The sequence below is a fragment of the Petaurus breviceps genome, unplaced genomic scaffold (assembly GCF_028583685.1).
Source record: "Petaurus breviceps papuanus isolate PSGF00001 unplaced genomic scaffold, PetGlider_PUasm1.0 90510, whole genome shotgun sequence".
Taxonomy (NCBI): Eukaryota; Metazoa; Chordata; class Mammalia; order Diprotodontia; family Petauridae; genus Petaurus; species Petaurus breviceps.
The window spans coordinates 2,080,447-2,099,944 of NW_027187267.1; the positions used below are offsets into that span (position 1 = coordinate 2,080,447).

Consider the following 19,498-nt stretch of genomic DNA (forward strand, 5'->3'; position numbering starts at 1 on the left):
AGGAAGTTCCTCTATATAGGAGATAAGATTCAAGTACTTTCTACATGAAGGTTCCTACCAACTTCTAATGCCCTCCCTCCATCCTAACAATTTTATATTTATCAATCTTTCATTTGTTTTGCATTCCTTTGTTATGTAATACTATATGCCTATGTTGTCTCCCTTGATAGGAGTAAGCTCCTTCAGAATGAGTAGTTTCATTTTCTGTCAAGACCCAGAACAGTGAGTGTCAACATAGTAGGCCTTTAATAAGTCTTTCTTGGTTGACCAATTGATTGATTCTAGAACTCCACTAACCTTGGTGTCCTCATGAGCAAAATGTCCTTCAGCAAATCGAACTCTTCTGATTTCTTCCAGATCAGGAATCACCCTAGATTTTGCTTGCACCTCATTTTCAAAGGATTGATGTTTCTGGTATTTCCCCTGCAGTTTAGAAGTCAAAGAAAATCGTTAGGGCATTCCAGACCTCACTCCCACTTCCCAAGATCCTTCAGAAAGCATCAGAGTTCACCTTGTTCCTTCTTTCATTCTGAGAAGAATTGATAACCAATGTATAAGGCTAGCGTATCCACATTTTAGAATAAATTGTTCTCTAGAGGTAGGAAGGAGTAGAATATTCATGACCAATTTTTTTTAGAAACCCAGATACCAAAGGTAAGGGACTGTATATATTCATTATAAATATAATGCCATCAAAAAAATCAAATTAAAAAATGACTAAATTTAAACAGAAAACTTTAAGATCTCCCCAAGCTCATAATATATGATCTCTTTACATTTAGCCATTTACAGTTTGCCAAAAAGGAAACACACTCACATACATTGACTTTACTGAAATAATATGTATACTTCAAAGACCTGTGAATATAACTATGTGTACATTTTCATTATTATAGATTACTTTCTTCTCTTCCCCTCCTCATTCCTTAGTAGTCTTGTTGAGTTGCTATGACCAAACCATTTCTTGGTGACCAACTTCTGGTAAAGAGTTTCTCTGAAGTTATCCAGAGAGATCCTAAGATAACATACACAGGCATTGTATTCAAAATCTATGTGGTTTGATGGTAACTTCTAGAGCTTCTTCTTCCTGTGCATAGATTTCAAGATGTCGAGAGTTATCTCTTGGCCATGATCATGATGAGAACATCAATGGAAGAATGAAATAATCACAACCTGTTATTTGCTCATGGTGTACCTGTCTGGTCTTTTTATCATCTGTACAAATTTTTTTTAACATGGTCATAGTGTTTTTTTTTATCAGTTCTGTCTTTATCCTGCATCTTTTTGTCTAAGTGCTCCTGTTTTTACTTAAGTAACCCTGAGCACCATTCCCAATAAAGACTTCCACCACCACCACCACACCTGCATGATCTCAATTGCTTTCTTCAGTGGTACATAAAGTAAACTAAATGTTTCTCCTCTTCAGTGGAAAGGATTAATTGTGTTGCTGAAAACAAGGCCATCACATTTAGCTTCCTGTCAACTATGACAGTTCCTCCATTTTACATTTATTGTTCCTTTCAGAAGAGTGACCACCTTCCCCCTATTACTCTCCCCATGAGGATACCTCATTCAACTGCTACAGCACTGACAATCTCTATATTGAGCTACCTTTTTTCCTATGTTCTCTTATTGGGTTACATGTGGTACAACACTAACTCTTTGGAAAATCGGATACTGAGGGTAACCGAAGATTCCCTGCAATAGATTCAAAAATGAGGCATTAAGTACTGCCTCCATAGTACTCTACTTCAAGCTTTATCTCCTGTTGATATCACATGGGCTGTCATGAAAGCTCAATTCTTAGAAGCTCTACTCTCTAGACTGACATTATGGGAGTCTGACTGGTTGATGCGTGTTCACATAAAGTTTTGTATACTATTTAGACCAAATGAACCTATCTCTTTTTACATCACTCCCTCCTTCTAGTCTCATCTCTCTAAGATTTCATCTGACAACTTAGTAAAAAGATCAAGACATCATCTTTACTTCTGGCACACTTTCCTTCAGGCTCCTAGTCCACTGGCTCTTTTTTCTTTCTTTATGACCCTGATCCTGAATAACTTTTGTCTTTTCTAAGGTGGAAAACCTGCACTTGGGGAAAACATTTAGATAGAGTCCCCTAAGTGACCTGTATATTAGCTGGGTCTCTGTAGTTCTCATCAGAAGCAATCTTAAGTTTCTCCAAGATCCATTTCTCCAGGTCATCTGCATCTCGCCGGAAAACCTGATAGTGATAAGAATCTTCAAGCCTCTGACCACGTTCAGCAACAAGCTCTTTGAAACGCTGGTACCGACTCAACACTTCTCGTCGCCTTGCCTGGATCTCTTCAGCTGTTTCCAGCACTTTCATTCCAGTACTCTCCATTATCTATAAGATTAAAAACTTCTGTGAATGACTTGCTGAGAAATTTTTATTTTCTTTCCTATAATATCTACTCCACCCAGGGCTCTGCCAAGATGGATATTTTTTTTAATTTCTTTTTTTATTATGAACTAAACAAACATCAATAGATGTGAACAATACACAAAAGAGAACAGACAGAAAAAGGGGTAAAAACTATACATCTTTATCACATAGAACTTATTAAAAAGTATATATTCAATATGTCAACACTGCTTTGCACATCTCTATCTCTTTCTTGACTTCCTTTTTCTCTCTTCTGTGTATTTTCAAATGTTTCATTATGCTCCTTTTTCTTTTTGCATTACTACCATTATCACTACCCCATCTTCTCCTCCTCTCCATAGTGAATAAGTAGAGAGTCAAGAAAAACAAATTCACTCATTGGCCATGTGTGTCTCATTCTATACTTCCCAAAACATTTTTTAGATTGTAGCAGCATTATTCTCCTTAACTATCCGTGGCACACCCACAACCACCACCACTAAAACAAGCCTCCTTTTCTCCCTACTTTAGCTACTGCATAGGCTAATAGCAATGGCTTTGAGTCAAAGGGCCAGGGTTTTTATGGGCTCTGTTGTTTACTCCCTGTGTAACTTTGAAGAAGTCACAATATCTCTGGTTCTCAATTTCCTCCTACATAAAATAAAGAATTGGATTATATTATCTCCCAGCTCCATTTCAGATCTGAGCCTTATGATCCCGTGATCTACTATGCTTCCCAGGGGATTGGTCTTCGGGAAAAGTCCAAAGCTCCTCCATCAACTTTCCTAAAGTCTTGGTTCTACTAACTAATAAGTACAATAAAATTCTGCTGATTTTATTAAATTATTTGGGATTAGTGAGAAGTCTGAATTATAAAATATTTTAAGGGAATATAATTCTCTTGTTTTCAAAGACCTAGAGCAATAGGAAATGATTTAACAAGAATATTTTCTTCAAGATTTGTTTTAATGGAAAGGAATAGTTTGACATTGTGCAAATATATACTTAATTTTTTTTCAAAAAGTCTCTGATTATAGAGATATCTCAAAATGATTTAATTATAAAGTCTCTGAGATCAGAGATAATGCCATGTTTCATCTTTGTATCGGCAATGCCTAGCACATGCACTTGGTTGACTCTTAAGAAATGGTGAATTGAATAGAGTAATTTGTTCACACTACTAATTTGTTTAGTAATCCCTATTTTCATAGATAATACACCAAAGTATATTTTAGCCTAACTATCATTTATTTGTTATGAATACTGAATATGTGAGAAGTGAATTCATAAACTTTTATGTTATCTTCATCACTATGAATTCCATCTCCTCTCTCTGTACAAAGAAGTTTGTCCTAACAATCTTCCCTACATAATGACCAAAACCTCCCATTTGAAATACTGGCCATTCCTGTGTAGAGTGGTATCTCTATCAGTCCTACCCAATTTATTTGGAGTCTTGTGCAATGACTTCTTATTTAGTCAAGTCTTTGAACCTTTCCTTGATTCCTTTGCCTATAATGTATTGCTGGCTACTACTGGTATATTCATAGAATGGGCTCATTCTTTTAATCTATTGCTTAAAAGTTCAAATCCCAAGTAAAAATTATAATATGTCCCCAAATAACACAATGAACCAAGGATTGTTGCCAAATCCCTGCTTTACTCAGGCATCAGACACAATACCTCATGCAAAATATTGTTCCATATGGAAAAATTAAAAATAAAAAGTCTTCTGTTTTCTGAACAACAATAACAACAGCAGCAACAACAACAACGAAACACAAAGTACAATGCCTTCACTGAAAGTCTTTGTTAGGGATAAGATAGAAGGAACAAATTGGATTAATGGCATTTTGCACTAATGGAAATTCTGTACTCACGATATCCCTTGGTAAAAGTTCCCTCTTTTCCTGAACAACTGCTTCCAATGGAGACCAAACCCCCAATCTTCTCTTCCAAAAAAAGAGAAGATTTGCTGGGGCCTGTCTAATACCACTGACTATTGGAGGTGTGGGCGGGAAATGGAGAGATGCAGCCCACCCTAGGCCCAGAGCCCTGCCATGAAAAATCTACATTATCTGCCCCAGACAGAAACAACTCAGGCCTCTCTTCAGTTGCTACATGACTCAGCAGGTTCCTGAGGTGTCTCTCAGGCTTCAAAAGAGGGTAAATAAGACTATTAGTTAGTTTGGAAAACTTTGGCTCGGGGATAAGTCGAGGGCTATGTTTCTGGTTTTGTTTTGTTTTGTTTTGTTTTTAAGGAAAAACAAAGTCAACATATCATTAAGTACTTGTTAATGGCTTACTATGTGCCAGGCACTGTACTAAGAAAGGCAAAGGCAGCAGCAGGGAATCACAAGGCTGTCCCTCCAGTTTGTTTATCTAACCTCACAGACACACAGAATCTCAGAGTTGGGAGGGAGCTCAAGAGTTCATCTCGGGTAGGGCTTCTTAAATTTTTTATTACCTTGTGCTATGGCTCCCTTTGGATGTCTGCTGAAGACTATGAAGCCCTTCTTAGACTAATGTTTTAAAATTCATGAATAAAACACATACACTTGCAAAGGAAACCAATTATATTGAAATAGTTACAGGGTAAATTTTTTTAACTGTTCATGAACCCTAGGTTAAGAACCCTTTATCTGCTCCACTGCTACCAGAAAAGGAATCCTCTCTACAATATTTCTGATAAGTGGTTACATAGTCTTTGCTAAGTGGTACAGTGGATAAAGTTCCAAACCTGTAGTCAGGAAAACTTATCTTCATGAGTTCAAATCTGGCCTCAGACACTTAACAGCTGTGTGACCCTGGGCAAGTCACTTAACCCTGTCTGTCTTAGTTTTCTCATCTGTAAATGAGCTGGTGAAGGAAATGGCACTCCTGTATCTTTGTCAAGAAAACCCCAGATGGGATCAAGAAGAGTTGGACATGACTGAACAGCAAGCCTTTTCTTGAAGGTTTCCAGTAATATAGATTCAAAATGTTGAGATAGAGAGCCCACTCAACTTTGAAATCCTTTTAATTGTTAGTAAGTTTGTCCTAACATCAAACCTATATTTACCTCCTTGTGATCTTATGCTCCTCGTTTCTCCTAGTTCAGTCCTTTGAGACCAAACAAATCTAAGCCTTTTTCATTTGTCACAGTCTTAGATATTTGAAGGCAGCATCATGTCCCTTGAAGTTTTTTTTTCCTTTTTCTTCTTTTTTTCTCCTGGCTAAACATCCTGAGTTCCTTTGAATGACCCCTATATGGTATGACCTCAGTACCCTTCATCATCTTGATAGTGCTCTCCTGAATCATTGTAGACTGTCAACCCTTTGTACTTTAGAGGATCTGTGCTTTCATATGAGTGTAATTCAGGATCATAGATCTAGAGTTAGAAGTAACCTCAGAAGCCAATTGATTATACAGATGAGGAAACTGAGACCTAAGGATGTTAAATTATTTGCCTAAGGTCACACAATTAGTAAGCTCATACCAGAAGGGAATTGAGGCCAGGACTCCTAATTTGAAAGACAGTGCTCATTTTTAGTGATTCAGATCACAATTGGTAAGAGGAGGAGGAACAGGAAGAAGAAAAGGTAAAGGAGGAGAAACGGATGACTTGTGTGTTAGAAAAAGCTTGAAAATTCTTAGTTTGAATAGTTTCCAAAATTATTTTTCTTGATAAAGTTTCACATTACTCAGGATAATTTCCAAGGGTGCAGCTAGGTAACCCAGTGAATTGAGTGCTGGGCTTAACTTTGAGTTCAAATTCAGCCTCAGATACTCACTAAATTGTGTGACCCTGGGCAAGTCACTTAATCCTATTTGCTTCAGTTTCCTCTTTTGCAAAATGAGTTGGAGAAGGAAATGGCAAACCACTTCAGTATCTTTGCAAAGAAAATCCCAAATGGAGTCACAAAGAGTTGTACACAACTGAAAAGTGTCTGAATTTCCAAGGAAAGCTCTGGTCTTAGAAATGCCATATGTGAGGCAGCTACCGTGTTTCTCTGATAATAAGACCTATCCCGAAAATAAGCCCTCCCCTTACTGTGTAAGATTCCTCTAAAATAAGCCCTCCCCAGAAAATAAGCCCTATTGAGATTGCTACTGTAGTGAAGGTGACCCCCTGTGCTACACGAGACATTACGGTACCCTCTGTATGCACCGTTCCCCCCCCCTCCCCCCCCGGTGAAACGCACACCGCGCTCCGAGCTGCATCCAATCAGAGCTGCAGCAGTAAGCACGTCATCCTGTTCTTCCCCAGTGATTTGCTTGCTGGCGCCATTGAGAGCAGTGCCGCGGAGGAGAGCTGAGGCAGGACAACATAAGCCCTCCCCTGAAAATAAGCCCTCTGGTATTTTTCTTTCCAAAAAAATTAATAAGACAGTGTCTTATTATCAGGGAAACATGGTAGGTGGCTCAGTGAATAGAGCACCAACCCTGGAGTCAGGAGAACCTGAGTTCAAATCTAGCTTCAGATACATAATACTTACTAGCCATGTGACCTTGGGCAAGTCACTTAACCCCAGTTGCCCTGCCCTCCTACCTCCAAAAAAAAAAAGCTAAAAAAAAAGAAAAGAAATGCCATATGTTCTCCCATGTCTCCTATTTCCATATATATAGTGAGATAGATACATATGTATATATATATATATATATATATATATCACTCAGCCATAGAAGATGGAATTGGGTGTGGGGGTTTGGGTAGCTGATAAAACTATGGATAGCTGAGACTGTATTAAGGATGGATCTGTTGATGAAGACTGTTTGAAAGAAGACCTTACTCAGGGAAAGTAAATGAAAAAAAGAGAGTTAGAGAACTGCTCTTAACCAGACAATCCCCCCCCCCCAATGGAAAATAAGGGAAGAGATATAAGATGTTAGTGAGTTAGGCTTGTTGGATATAGATGAGATTATAATAATAGATCAATGTACCTATTGTGTGGCAGATACTATGCTTAGTACTTGGAATACAAAGGCAAAAGCGAGACACTTCCTACCCTCAAAGAGGTTACATTTTACTTGCATTTCAAGCACAGGCTGGGAAGGGCAGCCTCTTCCATAGGAGGCTGAATATGGGACAGGATGTTTGGTTGTGTGTGTGTGTTTTGTTTTGTGTTCTGCTACTCCTTCAGTGTTATTCTTTCTGTTATCCTTCAGTGAGGCAGCTTGGGGCAAAGAGTGATGGACCTGGGATTAGGAAATCCTGAGATCAAATCTGGTCTAATGCTAGCTGTGTGACATGGGTAAATAACTTCCTCTTTATCTCTGTTTCCTCAATTCTAAAATGGAAATGATAATAATAGTAACTACTTTGTAGGATTGTTATGAGAATCCAGTGAGATAATAATATTTATATATAAAAAAGTACTTAGTGCCTAGAGCACAGTATATAAATACTTTCATTTCTTTCCCTTCTTCTTAGATTCAAAGTGTATTTTTAAAATGAAAGAGACCCAAGACCTTTGTGCTTTCTCCTCTGGTCCTTACAGCTAAACATCAAACCATATTTAGTACTAGTAGAAAAGAAAATAAAAAGAAGTTATGGTAACCCTACCAAGGAAGGACAGGGAAAGTGTTCACAAGAAGCCCAGGAACCTTTTTCCAAGAGGTAGACACCATTTTACACTAACTATAATCACATAAATGCTTATATGTTGAAATGTCAATGGATCTGTGACTCATCAGTGTGATCTAGATTAGAACCCATCATATCTTTCCATCTTGTATGACCCTAGTTATTTCCTCCCATAAGTATTCCACAAGCTTTTTACCATTATTTGGTTATGAAGGTAGCATTTACCTTCTTCATTCATTATCCCTTTCTCTTGCTTCCCAAGTAGCCTACTTCCTTCTCTGGTTATACAGCTTTTCAGCAATATTATTTGGATCACTTTTTGTATATAAAATTTTATTGATCCTGTGCTGTATCCTACTTGGGCTTACCACCTAAAATTTTGATTCATCTGAGATTATGAAGTTTCATTACTTGCAGCATCTCTGGAAGAATACTGGTGTTAAAAATATGTAGTTTTTTTTTTTTTTTCGGGGAATGCCTTGCTATCATTGTATGTATTGTGTCATTTTCCAAAAGTAAACTACTCAGCTCTCATATTCTTCTTCAAGTCTGAACCCAGTTCATTATTCATCTGCAGAGTTTGTAAAAAATATGTGGTCCAATGAACCAGCACTGTTGGCTAGCCATACAATGACATGTATATGTATATAGTAGCCAGAATGACAAGCATGTTTTATACACTTGATGTTTTCTGTGTAGATAGTTATGCAGAATTATTTTAAGTGATGCAGAATTATTTTAAGTGATCTCATTTGGAAAGCTCTACACTTGTTCTAAGGACTGATGCAATTAGTACAATAAAAGTCACAGGATCCTCCATTGAATCTCACCATCTATAGTGAATCCCTAATACATTTCGATTCAATGTTGGTCATTCTCTGATGTCAGGGACAATCACTCTTGGCAAGTATACTTGACTCCATCTTTTGTTTATTAGATTATCTGTATAGTTGCATGTTTTAAGGAATTTTCTATGACTTTAACATATGAATGGAAAATGCCTTGTTGAAATGAAGTTTTTAAGGTTCTCTTCTACTGTATAATATTTTGCATGAATAGATATTGATTTGGGTATATATGTAGAAATAAATATATTTAATAACGTTGGTTTAATGAATTTCATTTTTGCCAAGATCCATCTTTGTTCCATCCAATAACGACCCCCCACCATTATTTCCATCTATCAGCAATTTTAGATAATTATATTTGCACTTTTATGCCAAGCAACAATTCTAATTGAAAGCAACGTTGTCTCATGACTACCAGTCCAGGTAATGACAGATGAGTATCATGACTAGTAAGGAGAGATAGGTAAGATAGGTAAGCTGACTAATAAATACACTCCAAAAAAAGAGTGAATAACGAATGTGTATCATCCAAACTATTCCATGCCATTTTAATGGAGAGCTCATAAAGAAGATTCATATTGAAATAACTGGCCATGTAACCTTGAGCAAGTTACTTAACCCCGAATGCTTACAAAAAAAAAGAGATGCATATCTTTTAAAAGACACTGAAGATTAATAAGGAAGAGGGATTAAAATTGATCAATTTTAAAAGTCTAAGATCATGCCCAGAAATCTATAGGGCAGTATTAGGAATTCTTTCAAAAGCCCAGGGGAGGTCCAGGACTATAACTAGCTCAACCAGGTACAAGTGATCTTTTATGTTAGAGAAGTCAGGTCTGTCTGCTCATCTCCATCCTGACTGTCCAGGTCTTCTGTGGTTAAAGAGCTTATCTGGTCCCTAAGGAAAATCATTCATTGTTGGCATTATCTGCCAGGAGCACATTTTGGGAAAGTCTTGAAGGAAATTTAGGAACTAAGGGTTCCAACTTCCTTTTCATCACTATTTTCATTCTCCAAAGGAAAGGTAATAATTAGGCATTGTAAGTGACCAAGAGGAACAGAAAGACTGACAGAGAGACAGAGACAGAGATGAGAAAGAGAGAGAGAGAGAAACACTTATTATGTACTTATTATGTGCCAGGCAATCTGCTAAGCACTGGGTATACAAATCAAAGCAAGCAAGACATTCCCTACCCATCTAGGAACTTGCATTTTAATGACGGGTGACCTCATTAATGAGGGCACTGGAAAGTAGGGCAGGGAGGGCAGAAGTAGACATTTGACGAAGTGGCTGGAGATATATGAAAATTGTAATGATATTAGGAAGTGCAGGTACAGCCCTAGAACTGAACAAGAATTTAATAAAGCTGGCCCATCAAAGCCCAAGGTGGTTCCAAGGGTGGATCTCCATTCTCAAATGTGGAGGTAGTGGAAATCATGGTCCAATGCAGAACTGGGAGCAAGGCTAGAGATAGACTGAAGAAGAGACAGAGTCCCTTGAAGCCGTGAAGTTGCTTCAGGTCAAAGAGAGATGATTGAAGAAATATATATTAAAAACATAATATGGGACAGCTAGGTGGCATAGTGAACAGAGTGCTGTCCCTGGAGTCAGGAGGACCTGAATTCAAATCTGATCTCAGACATTTGACACTTACTAGCTGTGTGACCTTGGGCAGGTCACTTAACCCCAATTACCTTGCCTTCTCTCCTCAAAAAAAAAAAACAAACATGACATATACAACAGATGCAAAGAAGTACTTATGAATCACCAAGGTGTTTAGAACACTATATATATATATATATATTGCTTTGGGGAGGGCAACTGGGGTTAAGTGACTTGCCCAAAATCACATGGCTAGTGAGTGTACCAAGTGTCTGAATCTGGGTTTGAACTCAGGTCCTCCTGACTCTAGGGCCAGTGCTCTATTCAATGGGCCACCTAGCTACCCCAAGCACAATATTTTTTAAGAGTTTGAAAGATACAGGAGAAATCAGCTGGAGGAAGGGGAGAGTAAAGACACATGAAGTGTGTCATGGAAGGCATTCCAGAAGATAGAATTAGAGTTTTGAAAATGGAAGAAGAGATACATAATTTGGAAGCAGAGGGAATGGAAAGCATGTCAACTTGGAGAAGTAACCTGCCTATTAGAAGTGAAAACTAGTGAAAAAAATGTTACTGGACAGATTCTATAATGATAATAAGTTCTATATTATTTCGCTTTTCTTTTCAAGAGTCCATAATACTCATAACAAATTTTTTTCATATATATTCAAAGTGATCTTTGAAGACAACAGGATAAGGATTGTATCCCTGTATTTATGGATAAAACCAACTAAGAAACAAACAAACAAAACTGAAGCCCGGAATATTAGGCACATAATAAGAATTTAATATATGCTTGTTGACTTGACTCCATGGCTGCATACAAAGTCAGGAGTGAACCCAAGGCTGTAGAGCATGTATTTTCTCCTGACCGAATTAAGATGACAGAGACCCCCTCTATCAAACTCTATGCTAAACAAGACACTGTTTCTTATTCTGAACCCATGAAGATACAAGCTTTTTGGTGTGTTTGGAGGTAGAAAGAAAAATAGTTTCCATGCTCCCCATGTAAGTAAGTTCCTATCCCTTAGACATTTTATTATCTATTAACATGAAGGGTATAAAGGTTCCCATAGCCAAGAGAAAAGTCTAATAGGAGGGATACTCATATGTTATTATCAGCTCTGAGCAGATCTAGGCTTCCCACAACAAACTAATCAGCCCTTCCCAGATAGCTCTTCTCAGCCCCACCTCATCATCACCAGAGCCAAGTCGTGGGCATGACATCAGCCTCTTAAACTCTTTCTCTTCTTGAATCTCTCCTTGATTCAGCCTTCAAAGTAATTTTCTTAAAGCACAAAGTCTGACCATGTCACTCCCTTGATCAATATACATTTCAGTCACTTAGGGTCAAATGCATACTTTTCTTTTGGCATTTAAAGCCCTTTTCAACCTGGCATCAACCTACTTTTTTAGTTTAATACATTAGTCCCTTAACACTCTACAATACAGGCAAATTTCTTTCTATTCCTCACACAGGATGTTCCATCTCCCAGCTTCTTGTCTTTGTACTGACTTTCCCTCCTGCCTAGAATGTACTCTCTCCTCACCTCCACCACTGAAAATCCCTAGTTTCCTTCCAAACAGTTCAATTTCTACATTCCACATTAAGTTTTTCCTGATTACCCCAGATCATAGTATTTTCTGCATCCTCCACCCCCCCCCTCACCAATATTATCCTATAATTTATGTTTTGCATGAAATGTTATGTGGTGACCTGGGTTCAAGGCTTGCCCCTAACAAATACTGAATATATGATCCTGGGGCAAACCTCTGAGCCACTCAGTGCTATAGACAACACTAAGAAAAGTGGTTTATAGGAGCAGCTAGGTGGCTCAGTAGATAGAGTATGGGCCCTGAAGTCAGGAAGACCTGAGTTCAAATCTGACCTCAGACACTTACTAGCTATGTGACCCTGGGCAAGTCACTTAAATCAGTTGACTCTAAAAAAAAAAAAAAAAGAAAGAAAAATGACATATACATTGGTAGAGAGAATTCCTTACTAAGAACCCTCTATACTGCTAAAATTGAGTTGAAAAAAAACCAGGATCTCAAATATTATATAACTGTAGCCATGTGCGTCTCCATATGTATATGTATGTATGTGTTGTGTATACATACATGCATTACATTAAATATATGTATTGTTACATATACACACATACATGTATACATGCATATACATACACACATAACACATGCATGCATGTTGCTTCCCTGAGAGACATAAACTCATTGAGGGCAGGGCCTGTTTCATTCCTGACTGTGTCTCTAGACCCTGACAAAGTATTTGGTAAATGGTAAACTCTTTATAAAATCTTCATCAATTGATTGGGGTGCTGGACTTCATTATCCTGCAAGTATTCTTAAGTTAGACTCTAAGGCTCTGCCTAGCCTGGAACCTTGACAACTATAGCTTTGTTCAGGGTGAGGGCTTGATTCCTTTTATTGGTTTTGCCATTTTAGGAACCATTTTATCAGCTACTTTTCTTGTGAAAGAAAAGTATTCTTTCTTTCTTCAGAATTAATTCTTATTTTCAAAAGGCTCTAAAAGTCTGCCTGAGGAAGGGATTAGCTAATGACTAAATCTCATGCAATCTGGTCTTCCTATCAAAGTCAGCAATAATTGCATTCAATCTTCTGGGGCCAGGTTGCCCCTACAAAACAAGCAGGCAAATTTCCATGCCAAGGGACTACTTAGCCATTGAGTGGTAGGCCATTGCTGCTTTGACTCCTGCACCCCAACTTCATCAAAAAAAATCCCAAAAGTAGTGATTACTAGGCAAGTCACCCCCATAAAAGCCCAATTACCTTTGGGGTTAATCTTGCATCTACCCAGATGCTGTCATAATTTTTAGAATACTGACTATTCCAAGGAAACTTTCTAACTGACATGAAAATATGAGTAGCTCGATATGAAATAGCAACAATATTGACTTGAGCTCATATTTCTCTAGTTCTTTATAATTTACTAAGTGCTTTTCTTAAAAGTAACCCTGTGAGGTAAGTAGTATAGTTATTATTTCTGCTATGCTACAAATGATAAAACGGAATTCCAGAATGGCTAAGTGACTTGTCCAAGGCAATGTAGCTAATTACAGGGTGTCCATAAAGTCCAGACACATAGGAAATATCATTAACTAAGCATATTTTCAAGAAATGAAATTTTCAACAGAATATTATTCAATTAGCATAAATTTTAGTCATGACAATTTCATATGGAATAAAATCTTACATTAACTGTTGGGAACTATTTTCCATATTAATGAGATTAATTAAATTAATTAATTAATGAGATTCCCTATGTGTCTCCTATGTCTTCCTACGAAATTTCATTTATGCTAACTAAATAAAATGCTATTGAAAATTTCATTCATTTCTTGACAAAATTAATAGTTAATGAGATTTCCTATGTGTCCAGACTTTAGGGATACCCTGTATAACTAATAAATGGTGGTTTGTATCAAAACTCAGTTTTTCTCATTCTTAGGTCAGTGTTCTTTCCATTATATCTTGGATTACATACATATATACACACATGTGTGTATATGTTTATATATACACATATATGTTAATATGATCATATAGTTTATAAGGCAACCCTCATAATCATACTACCTGGTTCATCTGAGCTTAATAAATGACTTTTGATTATAAAAAGCTGACACCTATATGGTACTTTTACTAGTAAAATTCCCAGAACATTAGCTGTATTTTGCATTTCCTTCTATATATAAGTACAAAAACATATTTATCAAGTTATCTACCATTTTGAATTATCTATGTTGCTCTTCTCCACAAATAAGAGCTGACTGAATTTACTAATGGAAATTGCATGAAGCTTTGCAAAGTCTTGTCTGAATCCCAGGGATGTGGCATTTACCTTTCTGATCCCTAGCCTCAGAAAAATGTTTAGAGAAGAAGAGATCTCAATCTGACTTCAAAAGAGCAGACACCCAAGAAACTATCAATTCTTTCTATCCAACTTTGGTCATGCTGATTATTGATTCCTCTAACTTCATTTTTGACCATATTTAAAAGACTGACAAAAAAAATAAAAGTCTGACCTCAACATTTATTATATATTAACAGAGAAAATAAACACAGGAACAGTGTTCTTTATCATACATATGTAGTCAGTCATTCAATAAAAATGTATTAAGCACATACTATATGCCAGTAACTCTGCTAAGAACTGGGGATACAGAAAAAGTCAAAAGGCAGTCCCTGCTCTCAAGGAGCTCACAATCTAATAGGGAGACAAGCAAAACAAGTGTATATATATAAACAAGTATACAAACAAGCTATGTACTGGATAAATAGGAAACAATCGAGTGAGGGAAAGCATTAGAATGAATAGGGATTCAGATAGGCTTCCTATAGAAGGTGAGACTTTAATTGAAACTTGAAGGAAGCCACAGAAACCAGGAGGTGGATATATGTAGAGTGGAATTATGCATTTTTAGTACTTAAAGCTGTCCAGTTTCCACTTTCTGGTAGCTACCCCATTTTGGTTAACTGGAATAGCATGTGAAAATCTTTGACTGGCACATGTATTTTTTGATGGCCCCCTTAATCTCCTTGTTTCTCAAACTATAAATAATGGGATTGAAGAAAGGAGATAATACAGCAAACATCAGAGTAATAGTAGTATCCCAAAAAAAAGAATATTTGGCATTGAAGCGCAGGTACATGAGGGCTACACTCCCAAAAAAGGTCAAGAAAATAGCAAGATGGGAGGCACAGGTGGAGAAGGCCTTCCGACGTCCCTCAGATGATCGGATCCTTAGAATCACTCCAATGATCCGGATGTAGGCCAAAGTCACCAGTGAAATGGCTGAGATGATCTCTATGGCATGGACAATATCCACCACTTTAATCAGCACAATAGAGCCTGTGTCTACACAAGCTAGGTTCAGTATGGGGTCAAAGTCACAGAAAATGTTGTTAATTTGGTTTGGACCACAAAATGGCAGTGTGGAAATCCAAGCAATTTCAGGGAGTGGAGTAAAGAAGCCAAAGAAGCAGCAGCCCAGGGTCAGTTGAATATAAAGTTGTGAAGTCATGATGGTGGGATAACGGAGAGGGTAGCAGATGGCCAGGTATCTATCCATGGCCATAGTGGTCAAAAGATAAACTTCAGTGATACCAACAGAATGGAAGAAATACATCTGCAGGAGGCAACCAGCAATGGAGATGGTTTTCTGCTCACTTATCAGGTTGGTAAGCATCTTTGGGATGGTGGTCGTGGTGTACCAAATCTCCAGGAAAGCAAGGACACCAATGAAGAAGTACATGGGTGTGTGGAGACGAGAGTCTAGAATGACAGCAGCGAAGACCATGGAGTTGCCTATGATGATGAATAGGTAAATGAAGAGCAGGAGGATGAAGAAAAGAAAACCACCTTCCTGGAAATGGGGGAATGCAGTGAAGAGAAATTCAATAACCACCGTCTGATTCTCATTCTCCATCCCCTTAGTGACATCACCTTTGAAGGCAAAATAAAAGACATGGAGATTTCTGGAACTCCAATATAGAGAATGAGATATGCTTGCTATCTTTTATTCTCTGATAAGATAATAGTTCAATTATTTATGCTCACTATTATATTATACCTCCGAAATAGCATTCCTCCACTTCCCAGTAACCCATTACCTTCCCCAAATGGTAACAATCATTGAAATAAATGTAAATAATAACACTTAAATTTATCGGAGTGGCACATAGCATTCAGGCTTCTTGTCTGTCTTCTCTTCTGTTCATTGACTTCTATCTTCTATATTGGTCCCTTTCTTATTTAGAATATGAAAAATATTTGTATATATACATGTATATACATATATGTCTATGTTTATACATACATATATGAAAGGAAGAAATGTTATTCATAGGATAGGGATCTCAGCATCTTGGCTTAATGGATCTGGAATTTCAGAGCTAACTATTGAGAGCTAGGCAAAAATGCTAGAAGCCAGTGTGACCATTCTTCATTCTTTCCTTCTTTATTTCTTTCCATCATTCAAGAAACTATTACCAATTTTCTATATGTAAGGCACTGGAATACAAGGGGAAGTATACATATAAATGAAACAATCCTTAACCTCAAGGAAGATAATTACAAACTTGCGAAAGGAGATAAGAAATGCTCCAAATATCAATAATGCAAAATACAATATTATAAGGGGAGAAAAAGATAATTAAAAACAAAGTTCCCTGAAGGCTCAGAGAAAGCAGAGATGATGTCTGACCAGAGACAGCAAGAAAGGCGCCACAGAGAGGACATCATTTGAGCTGGGTGTTCCACAGTGGAGGGGAGAGTAGTCTACATGTAAGAAACAGCAGGAACAAAGACAAAAGTACAAAGAATGGATATGTTCAGGAAGAGGAAGTAGCCCAGTTTGTCAGTGGCTTAGAGCACTGAACAGAGTCAAGAAAACCTGGAACTGAGTTCTGTCTTTAACAATTTCTAATTCTATGCCAGAAATCAACCACAACCACCTGAACCTTCCGTTTCCTTATCTGTTAAATGAGGGTAATTATACTTGCAATACCTACTTCACAAGCCTTTTGTAAACAAAGTAATTTGAAAATTTTAGAGCATTCATAATGAATCACAAAGAACTCTTATTATTACATAAGAAGGAGTGCTGTGAAGTTTGAAAGATAGATTAGAATCAGACTGGGAATCAACAAAAACTTTTGGCAAAACTAGAAAAAAAGTAAGTGTCAAAAAAAATAGGTATACCTAGTTTCCTGTATACCATACACAAAATTAAATTCCAAATGGATTCATGACCTAAGTACAAAGGTCTTATTATAAACAAATTTAGAGAAGAATAGGAGATACCTTTCACAACAACAATAATAACAAATATTTCTGTAGTGCTTATTATATGGCAGATACTATGCTAAATTCTTTTCAATTATAATTTCATTTGATCTTTACAACATGGTCTGGGAGGTAAGCAATTATTATTATGCCCATTTTACAGATGAGAAAACTGAGGCAAAACAAAGGATAAGTGACTTGACCAGGGTTGCATATTAGTGTCTGAGGCTGGATTTGAACTCAGATTTTACTGACTCCAGACCTGATGTCTTATCCACTGTACCACCTAGCTGCCCCCTAACTATGGCTATAAGAAGAATTTTTAACTAAATAAGTAAGAGAATTGAAGTTAAAATAGACAATTTTAATTACATAAAATTGAAAGTTTTGCATGAACAAAATTAATGCAGTTAAAATTAGAAATAAAGCAATTAAATGGGGAAAATCCTTGCAGCAAATGTTGCAGACAAAAGTCTGATTTCAATGTAATGTAGAGAATTGATACCAATATATGAGAACAAGAGTGATTCCCTCAGTAGATAAGTTGTCAAAAGCTGTAAGGATGTGAACAAGCAATTTTCAAAAGAAGGAATGCCAACTATCAAGAACCATGTGAAAGAATATTCCAAATCATTAATAAGGGAAATTCAAATTAAACGGAGGTTTCACTTTACACATATCAGTTTGGCAAAGATAAGAAAAGATGAAAATGGAAAATGTGGGACAAACTAGAAAGACAGGTGTACTAAAGTACTCAGCAGAGATGTGAATTTGTCAAAGGTTGAGGAACATGATTTAGAACTTTTCTCTCCCCCAATCACTAAATATATATGCCCTTTAATCCCACAAAATCATTACTAGGCATAGGCCCTGAATAGGTGAAAAAAAAAACAGAGGGAATAGACCTATATATCCAAGAGTATTCACACAGGTACTCTTTGAAGCAGCAAGGATATAAAATGATGAAAATCCAAATAAAAAGGGGACAGACTGAACAAACTATAGTATGTGAATATAATGGAATATTACTGACCCATAAAAATTCGTGCATATGAAGAATTCAAAAAATTTAGGAATACTTGTCTGAACCAATACAAAGTGAAATGATCAGAATCAGGAGAAAAAATTAGATGATGACCCTAACAATGTAGAGGAAAACTATGTTGTAAAACTTCAGAATTCTGATGAATATAGCAAACAGTAATTATTTCAGAAGACTGATGAATCAATCATGCTTTCCACATCCTAGAAGGAAGATGGTTGATTAGAATAGGGCCTGATATGCCCAATGGACCATAATTTGCTAACCCCTGGACTTGAGATACAATGTGAGACATACGTTTTCATACTCAGCTAATTTGTTTATTTGTTTTGATTAACTATAGTTATTTGCTACAAGGGAAGGATTCAGCGATGGAAAGGGGAATGACATTGGCAAGTGACAGAGATGCAAAAGAGAAAAACAATCAATAGAATATAATAATGCATACAGAGGAAAGAAAAAAAATTAATTCAGAAGGGGACACAAACAGGAAATTTTTGTTATTACTTAGGTAATTTTTGACTTTAAAATGACAATAAAAACCCAAAGAGTATATAACAGAACTTCATAGTTTCTTATACAATCCTTTTTTTTAAAAAAACCCTCTATAGTTTGGAATGTCCTATTTCTTACACATTAAATTAAAAGTTTTTAAAAAATTAAAAAGAATGAGATTCTCTGAATGTCCAAGTAAGGTCTTTGAATTTCATTCCATTAGCAATGTGGGGAAATTGAAAAGTTTTGAGCAGAGGAATGATGTGATTTGATCAGTGCATTAGGAAGATGAATCTGGCATCTGGTGCTTCTTGGCTGGCACTCCCTTACACTTACCAGCTGACTCATTCAGGAAAAAGGAAAGATAGTTGGCAGTCAATGAAAGTCCTGTAGGAGGTCCATGTAGAAGGAGGATGAAAAGTCCATTCCCTGCACCTACTATTCCTCTACCACAGTTTGTATCGACCTTTCTTTTGCACTATCTCAGTCAGGATTTTCTCAATAATAGCTACACTGGGATCACTCACAAGAGTGGAAATTCACTTACCTGGTAGACTAAACCTAGGAACCTAGTCCCACTCTTCAAAATAATACTACTGAGAACAAAAGTTAGACTGACTAAACATAGGAACAGCAGAGGAATTGAACAAGTAGAACAAAGTTAATTGGAACAATATTACAATCATCACCATCTTTGTGTGCCCTTACATATTGAAAAAGGAAGG

At 36.9% G+C, this 19,498-nt stretch overlaps 2 protein-coding genes across 2 annotated transcripts in view; both read right to left on the reverse strand.

The window, feature by feature from the left end:
- Window positions 1–4,431, reverse strand: part of SPTA1 (spectrin alpha, erythrocytic 1) — a 98,330-nt gene extending 93,899 nt beyond the window's left edge. Inside the window, exons 1-3 of the mRNA XM_069062813.1 lie at window positions 4,270–4,431; window positions 2,132–2,371; window positions 298–423 (exon numbers count right to left, since the gene is read on the reverse strand). Coding sequence (XP_068918914.1) covers window positions 298–423; window positions 2,132–2,368 — 363 coding nt within the window. The 5' untranslated portion in view covers window positions 2,369–2,371; window positions 4,270–4,431. The remainder of the gene's footprint in view (window positions 1–297; window positions 424–2,131; window positions 2,372–4,269) is intronic.
- Window positions 4,432–14,921: 10,490 nt separating this feature from the next.
- LOC138141925 (olfactory receptor 6K2-like) lies at window positions 14,922–17,008 on the reverse strand. The gene has a single exon (XM_069062814.1). It carries the CDS (start codon window positions 15,876–15,878, stop codon window positions 14,922–14,924), a length of 957 nt encoding a protein of 318 aa, XP_068918915.1. The 5' UTR covers window positions 15,879–17,008.
- Window positions 17,009–19,498: the final 2,490 nt, after the last annotated feature.